This window comes from Sciurus carolinensis, chromosome 6 (assembly GCF_902686445.1).
Source record: "Sciurus carolinensis chromosome 6, mSciCar1.2, whole genome shotgun sequence".
Taxonomy (NCBI): Eukaryota; Metazoa; Chordata; class Mammalia; order Rodentia; family Sciuridae; genus Sciurus; species Sciurus carolinensis.
In genome coordinates this window covers 137,320,738-137,332,820 of record NC_062218.1, presented here as the reverse complement: position 1 = coordinate 137,332,820, position 12,083 = coordinate 137,320,738, and the positions used below count along the sequence as shown (strand labels likewise).

At 40.1% G+C, this 12,083-nt stretch overlaps 1 protein-coding gene across 2 annotated transcripts in view; it reads left to right on the top strand.

Annotated features, from left to right (window-relative positions):
- Window positions 1-4,290: 4,290 nt before the first annotated feature.
- Window positions 4,291-12,083, top strand: part of Hspa4 (heat shock protein family A (Hsp70) member 4) — a 39,755-nt gene continuing 31,962 nt past the window's right edge. Inside the window, exon 1 of one of the 2 annotated variants that reach the window (XM_047555606.1) lies at window positions 4,291-4,687. In XM_047555606.1, the coding sequence (XP_047411562.1) occupies window positions 4,581-4,687 (107 nt within the window). In that variant the 5' untranslated portion in view covers window positions 4,291-4,580. The remainder of the gene's footprint in view (window positions 4,688-12,083) is intronic. The other variant, XM_047555607.1, reaches the window with a different exon arrangement.

The following is a 12,083-nucleotide window of genomic DNA, read 5'->3' as shown; positions in this document are numbered from 1 at the left end:
GTGAGGCCCTGGGTTCGATACTCAGCACCATATATAAAAAAATAAAATAAAAGATCCATTGACAACCAAAAAACTATATTAAAAAAACCTTTCTAAAAAAAAAGGGAGCTGGGTACCTCAGTGGTATTGTACTTGCCTTGCATTTGTGAGGCATTAGGCTCAATCTTGAGCAGCACATCAAAATAAATAAATAAAATAAAGGTATTGTGTCCTTCTACAATGAAAAAAAAAAAAAATAGCTGGGGGTGGTAGCTCAGTGTTAGAGTGTCCCTAGGTTCAACAAACAAATGAACAACAAAAATACCCACAAAACAACACAAAAACCCCAAAACCACAACCAAACAAAATTACCAAGCACATATCTGGCATATATGGTAGGAACTAGAGACATGGTAACTATATTATTGTGTTATTGGAGTTTTAGCGTTTAAGAAAGGAGTGTTGCTTTGTTAATGGGCACCAGGGTACTCACTGAGTGATCAGAATCCAGAAAGGCAGCCTTATGTGGGTAGGTAGCTTCTCTGAGAAGCAAACAATTATAGAAGCTCCTTGGGCGTGTAGGATAAAATTCAGATGGACACTTGGCAGGGAGGATTCTAAGTTCTCAACTGATTGAGAACCGTTTGTCTTTTGGTGTGCAGTATATGAACTCTGTTTAAAAATGAACATCTTGGGCTGAGGAGATAGCTCAGCTGGTAGAGTGCTTGCCTCATAAGCATAAGGCCCTGAGTTTGATCCTCAGTACCACAAAAAAAAAAAAGAATTAACATAAAAATGAACATCTTTGGCTGGCGTTGTGGTTCAGTGGTAGAGCACGTGCCTAGTATGTGTGAGGCACTGGGTTCAATTCTCAGCATCCTATGTAAATAAATAAAGGTCCATCAACAACTTAAAAAAAAAAAATATATATATATATATATATATATATATATATATATATAAAATGAACACCTTAGCTGGGCACAGTGGCACATACTTGTAATCCCAGCAGCTCAGGTGGCTGAGACAGGAGGATCACAAGTTCAAAGCCAGTCTCAGCAACTTAGAGAGGCCCTAAGCAACTTAGCAAAACCCTATCTCAAAATAAAACATAGAAAGGGCTGGGGATGTGCTTCAGTGGTTCACCTCTGGGTTCAACCCTAGGTACCAAAAACAAAAACAAAAAAAAACCCAAAATCTTCAGTGCATAGAATTTAATCATTATATTGGAGAAAAGCACCTACCAACTTTCTCCCTTCTAAAATACTCAATACACTCTGTTGAGTGAAAAGAACTTGTATTCCAATCTTGATGCCTCCAACATTAAATATTCTGGGAACTCTTATTACTTCACAATTGTGATTCTTGGAAACTTGCTACTTTAAATTCTTCAGAATTCTCACATTTTTTTTTTCTGACTTCATTTATTTAAATATCCCAGAATAGCCTCTTGAGCTATAAGTTTGATGATCCAGAAAACTATTTATAGCAGGATAAGTACTCTCTGTGACTGATGTTACTTACTTTTTATTCTGAGAAGGACAAATCATTAAGATGGGACTGGTGGTATTTTAAATATTGAAAGCAGCACCAAGGTTAAACAGGGTAGGTAGGGTATGAAGCTGGAACATAAATGGATGTGGAAGTATTTTCTGCTAGTTTATCTAAGGTTGGGGAGGCCTTCTAAGAGAAGGAAGGCACAGACAAGTCAGCAGCCCTGCCATAATGATCTTTTAAGGTAGGCTGGACACTTTGGGTTAGGCACTAGGGTCCATTTGCTCAGTGCTTAATAACACAGACAAACAGATGGAGACAGAATTCTTAAATTATGGTTAATACTGTCCTTGGTGTCACTCTGTCTTCCCTAGTTAGGAAAAAAAGGGAGGTACAGGAAGGAACATTAAGGTCAACCTTAAAAAAGGGTAACTTCTTTACTTCTTGACATGGGGTCTTGCTATGTTGACCAGTCTGGCCTTGAACTCTTGGACTCAAGGATTCTCTTGCTTCAGTCACTCAAGTAGCTGGAAATACAGTGTCATTATGGTAAATGTGTGTAACATAAAATTTATTTTTTTTTTTTGTATTGGAGATTGAACCCATATACATATATTCCTGTCCTTTTTTATTTAGACAGAGTCTAAAGTTGCTGAGGCTCTTGCTAAATTACTGAAGCTGGCCTTGAACTTGAGATCTTCTTGTCTCAGCCTCTGAATTGCTGGGATTACAAGCAATGATGGTTTACATTAAGTAAATTCCATTCACCCATCAATAGAGTTGTTTCCATCTTTTGGCTATTGTAAACAAACTGCTATGATCATGGGTGTTCAAATATTTATTTGACCCTGGTTTTTTTTTTTAATATTTTTCTTTTAGTTGTCAAAGGATCTTTTATTTATTTACATGTGCTGCTGAGTATCTATTGAACCCAGGGCCTATACACACGCACATACCAGGCAAGTACTCTATGACTGAGACATAACTCCAGCCCCAGACCTTGTTCTTTTTCCCAAAGTCTTTTTCTTGCTGCTTCCACTCCTTTAGCCATGATTAATCCTTTTACAGGTAGCATCTGATTCTTGTCTTTGAAAACAGGTTTGTATTAGTCAAAATGTGAGAACTCTGTGGTAATTTGCAAGTTTTTAGGCAAACAATCTGGGTTTTGGCATTAGTCCTAGAGAGTGAAGAGCTTTCTGAGGCAGCAAGAAATCAAGAGATTTACCCTCTTTAAAATGGGGAGGGGGTGCCCCAAGGTCATGTGCTTCCTTCTTTTCTCATTTATTTTTTTAAAAAATATTTTTAGGGATGAGATTGTGGCTTAGTGGTATAGCACGTGCCTAGCATGTGTTAGGCACTGGGTTCTATTGTCAGCACTGCATATAAATAAATAAAATGAAGGTCCATCAACAACAAAAAAAAGTATTTAAAAATATTTTTGGTTGTAGATGGACACAATACTTTTATTTATTTTTATGTGGTGCTGAGGATTGAACCAGTGCCTCACATGTGCTCGGCAAGCACTCTACCACCTAGCTACAACCCCAGCTTCATTTATTTTTTTGAACAGTCCAAAGGCAGTTATTTTTTCCCTGAAATTCAACTCAGTTTATCTTCCAGCAATACAAACATTATCTTTAAACTACACTAGCTCTCTATCGCTGGTTTTTCTAATTTGAACACAACCTTTCTCTCTTTGGGAAGTCTAATTCTCCACCATTCTGTGCATATAGCATTTGCTAAGTTGTAGTAGGATCCCCTTGATTAGTTACCCTGCTGATGGGAATGATTCAGGTTTGTAGTTGAAACTGTTGAGAACCCTTGAAAAGCCACTAAATAAATATTTATAACAAGAAATCAAAACACTGGAGACTTGGAGATTCAATTTCCCCTTCGGAGACCCTTTTAGGCAATTTATCAGAAAGCTCATACAGAATTGTTTCCTTATCTCAAGATGGCTTCCCCTCTTCCCCTGTAATACTCCACAAGTCTCAGCAATTCCCTGCTCTCCCAAGAGCTGGTAAAAGTCAGGGACCCTGAAACTTAAGATTCATTAGATTATCGTAAACCTGTCACTGTGTGGTCTGAGTAGACCGTCCATGGTAGGTATTGTGTCATCTAGCTGTATCCCCTTCATTCAGCTCAGGGCCTAGCACCGGGTAAATGCTTGTAATGTGTTCTGGATCGAAGGGCTTCAAGTCCTGGTGGCCCTTCATCTGACCTAAAGACATGAGTGATTTACAGAATGGTGCAACAAGGTTGAAAGAGAGAAATGGCGGTTTAAGTAGAGGTGGATTCCTCCCTTCTGCTGGTGAGGTCGCTTTGACTTTTACAGGGCTGGACGTAACGCCCTGCTCAGGACCTAACGCAACTGCCAGTCGCGGTCTTTTCTCCCACTGGCCATCCTACCCCCATGGGAGCAGAGGCCCTGGGGAATTTAAAAAGCTTTCTCATTTTGGGGGGACCAACATTAGGCGGCGTGCCGGAGATGTCACCACCGGAAATTTCTTCAAGATAAAGAAAAACGGCGGAAGTAGGCCAAGGGCGCCTCTTCAGGACGTGGACTCTAGCCGGCTCGCGGACTTTCTTCTGGAAGGGGAGGTACTCTACAGCTCACTGCGGTTGTGTCTGCGGTGTGGCGGATTCTGCGCGAAGGCTCAACGGGCCAGTTTTGCTCCCAGGTGTTTTTCAGTCTACCAGTCCCTTCCGAGTTTTTCTTGCCAGGATGTGACGTACACGTCTACGTAGGTGGGGAGGGGCCTCAGGAGGAAAAAGCGCCTGAGTCAGGATATCGCGAGAATATTCCGTTCTTGCGCAGTTCTCGCGCTGCAGCTCTGCTCCCGTCGCAACGAGATCTTTCGAGATCTTCTCCGCCCCCGCTACCGGCGCCCCCTCTGCTGCCGCTAAGCCGGAGCCGGCTGGAGTAGCGCCCTCCGCTGCGGTCCTCCTTCCAGGGACGTAGACGCTCTCGTGGACACCTGCCCATTCCCCAGTAACCTCGGAACCCCAGCCCACGCGACCCACTCCTTCCGCGCGCCAGCCCCGCCGGGGTCCGTGTCCTGTCTCGGCGGCCGGACCCGGGCCGAGCCCGAGCAGTAGCCGGCGCCATGTCGGTGGTGGGCATAGACCTGGGCTTCCAGAGCTGCTACGTCGCTGTGGCTCGTGCCGGCGGCATCGAGACGATCGCCAACGAGTACAGTGACCGGTGCACGCCGTAAGTGTGGGACTGGCCAACCGCATGCACCGCGGTAGGGAGGTAGCACTTGCTCCAGTTTCCTACCCGTTCGGTTTGGGGAATGCGGGCCTCGGGGTCGCCTCCGTTCCCGGCCGGTGGTCCAAGTAGGGAACCTTCATTGGGTGCCTGGTCACTCGTGGCTGCGACCCGCTTTGCTGTCGATCTGCGGCAGGCACGAGGCTTTTTCCGCGGGCTAAATGAGGCCTCTGAGCCGGTTCTCTTACTAGCGCAGGGCGCGGGTATGAACTAGAGGGAAGGCAGGCCCGGGACGTAGGACGGGCCAAGATCCTTTTTGTGGAGGGCGGAGATCAGGTCCAGAGCATGCACATAGTAGGCAGTTAATAAAAGTTAATCGACTTGAACGGGTTCTTGGGATTGTCGACCTAGAGACCCTGGAGCGGTCGGAGTCCCACGTGAGTGGGGGCGGGGCGGTGCCCGGAAGAGAGGGATAGGAGCCCGGTAGGCTCAGGCTCCGGATGGACCCTGCATCTTGAGATTGTGATTTAATGAAAATCGATGCTCTATTGATACCGTTGTATTCATTTTAGTTTTTCACATCGTTTCATGACATCGAGTTATGTTGGGTCATTCTTAGCTCAATCTGTGCATATCTACTCCTTCAAAACGTTGCACTACACGATAGCACATTCCAACCGGGTGTCGGCTACAATTGTTATTCAATGACTCAAGGGCTCGTTGTGATTTCTACAACCTATACTAAGTTATGGGACCAGTACAGACAAAACTCCAAGAAGGTGACTCAGCCAGGTCTTTTCTTGGTAGGAGTAAAGGAATCTTCTTGAATACATGTAGATAACTTTTAGTCCGTTGCCTTCTTATTTAGGCAAAGTTTGTAAGAAACACCAAATTATTTCCAAGTCTCCATGTGGCGGTAGAAGGCTCTCTACCTATGTTTTGAGGGACGTCATTTTCGACCTTAATTTTTATCACACTTAAGCAGGTTTCTAACCAAACTGGATTCTGTATAGCTCATTTTTACCACTAAGACTTGCTGAATTTCTGCTCCCCCAGGTGTTGTGCAGGAAAACCCATCCCAGTCCCCCAAATGGTAGTTTTTTTTTTTAATTTTTTTTATTTTAATATTTTGTTTTAGTTGTAGGTGGGTAGGTGGACACAATACCTTTATTTTATTTTTATGTGGTGCTGAGAATCAAACCTAGGGCCTCACACATGCTAGACAGGCACTCTACCACTGAGCCACAACCCCAGTCCCCAAATGGTAGTTTTGATACCTCTTGTCCTATATTTTTTAAATGGTTATTTTAATAGCTTTATTGAGATACACTGTAAGAGTTGGTGGTGTGGCTCAGTGGTGGAGTGCTTACCTAGCATGCATAAGACCCTGTGTTCAATTCTCAGCAGTTAAAAAAAAATTACAGTTTGCCCATTTAAAGGGTACTGTATGAAGTTTTTTATTAGTGTAGTCAAAGCAAAACAGTGCAAGGTCACCACAACCAATTTTAGAACATTTTCATTGCTTCCCTTTGCATACCAAAAAAAAAACACCTCAGTAGCAGTGAAACCCTTTCCTGCTTTATTGTTTAGTTTTTAACAATGGGCAGTTTATTTTAAATTAAAAATTTTCTTTCTTTCTTTTTTTTTTTTGGTGCTTAGGAATGAACCCAGGGATGCTTTAGCAATGAGTTACATTCCTTGTCTATTTTATTTTGATACAGGGCTTGTTAAGTTGCTGAGACTGTGGTGGTACTTGAAATCTACATTCCTCAGCCTCTTGAGCTGCTAGAATTAGAGGGGTGTGCTACCATGCCTGGCAATTTTATTTTTTTGAGATGGGGTCTTGCTGTGGTGCTCAGGCTGCCCTTGAACTCCTACACAGTGAGTTGCCTGCCTCAGTGTCTGGAGTAGCTGGACTATAGGCACACCACAACAATGGATATTTTAATTTGCATTTTCAGGGAAGTATATTTTGTATTGCTTTTAAAAATTTTTACTAAAGTTTGTTTATAAGCATTTTATCATTAATTTTCTATTTGACATTTTTTCTCTCTCTCTTTTTTTTTTTTTGGTACTGGGAGTTTAACCCAGGGATACTTAACCACTGAGCCATATCCCCAACCCTTTTTAATTTTAAAAAAATTTCTAGATGGATACAGTACCTTTATTTTATTTATTTATATTTATGTAGTGTTGAGGCTCAAACCCAGTGCCTCACACATGCTAAGCAAACTTTCTACCACTGAGCTACAACCATAGCCTACCTTTTTCATTTCTGAAACAGGGACTTCCTAAGTTTCTTAGTGCCTCACTAAGTTGCTGAGGCTGGCTTTGGACTTGTTATCCTCCTGCCTCAGCCTCCAGAGTCCCTGGGATTACAGACATGAACATCTTGGAGTTTTTCTTTTTTTGGGGTTGGGGATTGAACTCAGGGCTTCAGGCATGAGGGGCAAGTGATATACTGTTTAACTACATCCCCAGTCCTTGGGTTTTCTTTTCTTTTAATATATACTTTAGTTATAGGTTGACACAATACCTTTTTAATTTTTCTGTGATGATGAGGATTGAACCCAGGGACTCATGTGTGCTAGGGGAGCACGCCACCACTGAGCCACACAACCCAACCCTTGAGTTTTTTTTTTTTTTTTTTTTTTTGGGTGCTGGGGATCGAACCCAGGGCCTTGTGCTTACAAGGCAAGCACTCTACCAACTGAGCTATCTCCCCAGCCCCTTGAGTTTTCTTTAAAGATAGTCTTCTGAAGAGATCGAAAGGCTAAGAGTACTGCGTTATGCATGTAACTTCTTGTCCCTTATCTGCTTAGAGTGAGATAATTTAGCTCCAAAAGGAACACATAAAGAGAATCTCAGGTATTGGGAAGAACAGTGTTTCTGTCTTTTCTTTTTAGAATGTCTTATCTTTCTAATTTTTTTTTTCAAAGTTTAGACAAACAGCAGATGCTGCAGTAGTTTATCATGAGTTCTATTATTTGAGTCTGAGGGAGTGTTTTCAGTTGCAAAAGAAATTAGTATCCCTGATGGCAGTTTAGATTTGCCTTAACGAGGCTTGAGAATGTACCTCAGTGATAGAGCACTTGTCCAGTATGTGGAAGGCCCTGAATTAAATCCCCAATACCTGCCCCCCTCCAAAAAAAAAAAACTGCATTAAAGACAAAGTAGTAGGTTTCCAGGAACATGACATGAATACTTTTTTCCTTGTTTTCTATATATCTTCCTTCAGACACTGGATATGTAGGAATCATATATTCAAGTGACTGTTGAACTATGATTTTTGATTAAGTCGTATTTCTGTGTTGGAATCTTGGGCTAACTAGAAAAAGAATGTAGGGGTGCAGAAACTGCATGATACAGATTTTTTAACGTGAGAGTGGAAATAAAATGCAGGTCCTAGAGGGTTGACTATGATGGATGTCCTTGTTTCAAACTGTGGATATAACAATCTGGATTCAGCTTTTGAAGAGCCAGTAGAGCCTTATGCAGAAGTGGTCTTTGCCTTTCAACCAAATTCTGGCTTCCTTCATTTTTCTAGATGTTGAGTGCCACCAGTGGCAACCACTGTGCCTAAGGAGCGAATTGATAAATAATTCCTTCCATCAGGGATGAGGCCAGTGGAAAAATCCAGATACTAAACAAAAGTATAATTTCTAAGTGGTAAAGAACAAGGTGGAAAAGTACAGTATATGATAGTTTAAGAAGGAGACCTAATTTAAGTTGGATGTGGGGTGGAGTTGGAAGGTACTTTTTTTTGAAAGAAGTGCCATTTGAGACCTGCAGAATAAGTATTAGTAGGAGTAGGAGTTGGAGTTGACCGTGGAAGTTATGGTGGTTTTGAGCAAGAGCTGTTTGAGGCAGGAGGAATAGCAAGTATTAAGACCAGAAGCAAAAAAAGTTTAGCACATAGATTGAGAGGAACATGGCTGCCATTGAGCCACTTGAGAAAATGTTATGAGATGAAATGAGGAGTTAGGTAGGGCACAGGAGATTATGGCAGGGCCTTGTAAAACATGTAAAACATTTTTATAATAGGTTCACTGGGAAATGATTTAATTTTATATTTTAAAAATGTGGATTTTGTGAGGAGAATGGATTCGAGAAGGGCAAGAGAAGTAGGTTGATTGTAATATTTTATGTGATGATTAGTTCCCACTAGTGTGATTCACAGAAGAGAACTGTGGGACTTTGTGATCATTTTGGGGTTTTTAGTTTAGTGTTTAGGTTGAGTGTCTCCCCCCCCCCCCACTGGGGATTGAATCCAGGGGTGCTTAAACACCGAGTCACATTCCCCAGCCCCCTGCCCTTTGAAAACGAATTTTTATTTTGAGGCAGGGTCTCCCTGAGTTGCTTGGGACCTCACTAAATTGCTGAGGATGGCTTTGAACTTAGAATCCTCCTTACCTCAGCCTCCCAAACTGCTGGGATTACAGGTGTGCACTACACATGCCCAGCAGGTTGAGATTTTTTTGACCATAGGCTTTGGAAATGAGATGAGAAACCTATTTCTGTGTTTAGTTGGATTATATAGTAGAAAGTGTACAACTTTAAAAGCTTTAGAATTTAGAGTGTTTGGATTGCCAAACATTATAGAAGCTAATTGGCCCATACTTTGCAAAATTTAATAGGCTAGAAACAAGTTACTTTTTTTGTACTAGGGATTGAACTCAGGGGTACCTAAACACTGAGCCATATCCCCAGCCCTTTTTGTTTATTTTAGGTACGGTCTCATTATGTAGCTTAGGGACTCTCTAAATTGCTTTGAACTTGTGATCCTCCTGTCTCAGCCTCCTGACCTGCTGGGATTATAGGTGTGTGCCATGCCTGGTTAGAAATGAGTTACTTATGAAAATAATTCAGTGAATTAGTTGTGTATACATTATCATTTTAACATAACAGCAAAATGATATATTAGAAATTTGAAGAGGTTAGATGGTCTGTTGACATCTGCTTTTGAGAACTAAAACTGAAAAGTATGTTTAGTTTCTAGTTAACTGGTAGATTAACAACTGGTGCCTTATTTGTGCAAGAAAAGTATTCTTTGAAATAAATTTCTTTATTGTGTAAAGCAGCAGGATGACTTGTGTCCTTTTATCTAGAGAAATGAAAAATTGATTTAACTAAAACTTCAGACTGCTTTTACCACTCCACATTTGTCTAATTGTAGGGGTTATGAAAGTAGTTTCTTAGAATCATTTAACAACTAAAATGCCTACTGTACAAAATCAGTGGAAGTAAAACTGCAGGAACTTTGTCATTAGATTCCAGCTTGGGTTTTCCTAAATTACATTTTTTTTTTTTTTTCTGACTTAACAAAATACTTAACTTGCTGTAACTGTAAAAACCCTCGAGTACTGCAGTAAAATTCATTTTATTTTCCAGATTACTTGCCAATCGCTGTGATCCTTCCATACCTTTCATTGACTTCTACAAATATACACTTAGGGTGTGTGTTTAAATGCATAGGATTATACCGTGTATGTGTTTGTGTGTGTATATGTATAAATATTTTAAAAAGGGACTATAGTATATTTTGTAATTGTATTCTTTCACTTAGAATTTAGATGTTTTTCAAAGTCAATAAATGTTTGCCTTGTTACATATGTAATGTTTCAAATATTATGGCTATATTTTCTTCAGACAGGTAATTTCTTAATTTTTTAAAGCCATTACAAATAGTTCTTCAACTATTTATATGGGTATGCTTTCAATTTTCTTGGATAGATTGCCAGAAGTGAAATTGCTAGGGCAAAGGATATGCTTAAAGTTTCAGAAAGTATTGCCAGAATACTTTACAAAAATATGAGATTTTTATTAGGAACCGAAATGATTTCTCTGCTTCATTGGAGATTGAGAGGATTATGAGATAAGTGTGTAACTCATGCCTTTTTCTTAGTGCTTAGAGTAATGCCTGATACATAGTACATACTGCCAAAGTATTTGCTAATGTTGCTCTTACTTCTTGCATTTTTATGAATGCTGTTTATTACTGGTGTTAGGACACTAAAATGAAAGCTGGATGTTTCAAGTCTTAAAACTATATTCCTTTTAATGTTCTCAGTTTATTAAGTAAGAATTTGCTGTATTTTAGGAACTGAAGACCTCAAAACTATGATTTGCTTGGTGTGTTTGGTATTAACTTTTTGATACTTTTTAGTTCAGGGGTAAGTAACCAGAGAGTACTTTGATTAAGGTAGTATTCAATTCCATGCCAGTTTTGCTTATAACTGCTTATTACAGGTTCTCTGAAAGACTCATTTTCTTCCACTGTTAAAGAAGGCAAATTAGAGCAACAACTGCCCTGATATCCTAGGAATAGTTTTATATAAGCTTATACGTGAAACTACCTTTTAAGGATCTGTTTGCACCTATTCATAATAACTCATCAGAATGTGCATAAATATTTGGTCAATAGCATCTTTAACTCAGGGAAGGGAGAACAGTACTCTTCTGGTTGAAAAAAGATGCTGTTTCTAGGACTTAAAGTTTAAAACATAGGGGTCTCAAATGCAAATGTTGAATTAACTTCTATACTGTTAGCCCTAAAAACTATGTGAATATTCCTCATGGTTTGTGCAGCGTTGACTTTTTTTTTTGGGGGGCAGTGCTGAAGATTGAACCCAGAACCTTCTGCTTGTAAGGCAAGCACTCTACCAACTGAGCTATATCCCCAGCCCAGCACTGACTTTTTAAAAAAAAAATACATTTTTCTAATTGTCAGTGGACCTTTATTTTTTAAATTTATATGCGGTGCTGAGAATCGAACCCAGTGCCTCAGGCATGGAGTCAAGTGCTTCATCGCTCAGCCCTAGCCCTGGAAGTAAGATTTTTAAAAGCCCCCTATCAATAATTTTAAAGATGACTGACTAGATTTTTATGGACAGCTTGAGATCAAACAACTATCAGAGCAAACTAGTTGATATATTTTTGTTTGAAACCCAGTTCATGGATTCATTGTAACTATAACAGGTAATATTTTATTACTTATGATATGCCAGTCTCTGACAGAAGCCCTTTAAAAGTGGATCATCACAGTTAATCTGTAGCATTCCTGTCAGATAGTTGCTGTAATTTTCCTTGTTCTTGGATGATCTGATCAAATCTCATAAAAACAACAGGATCACACAGCTGGAAAAGCAGTGTACACTGAGTCTAGAGCTTGAAATCTGCTGTACGTATGTTTAGGTCAACCAAATGAATGGCAAAATGGAAAAACTGTGCATTTCTCTCTCTAGTGCAGTAGTTGGATTATTGTTATGGAACTTTTTTTAGACTGTAAGAATTAATGTACTGATTATGTTGATGATTTTGTAAGATGGTAAGGAAAGTGAATTTTCCCACAGTGCAAGTTAGTACTTGTTTTGAAGTTTAATTGCTGTATTTAGTAGTA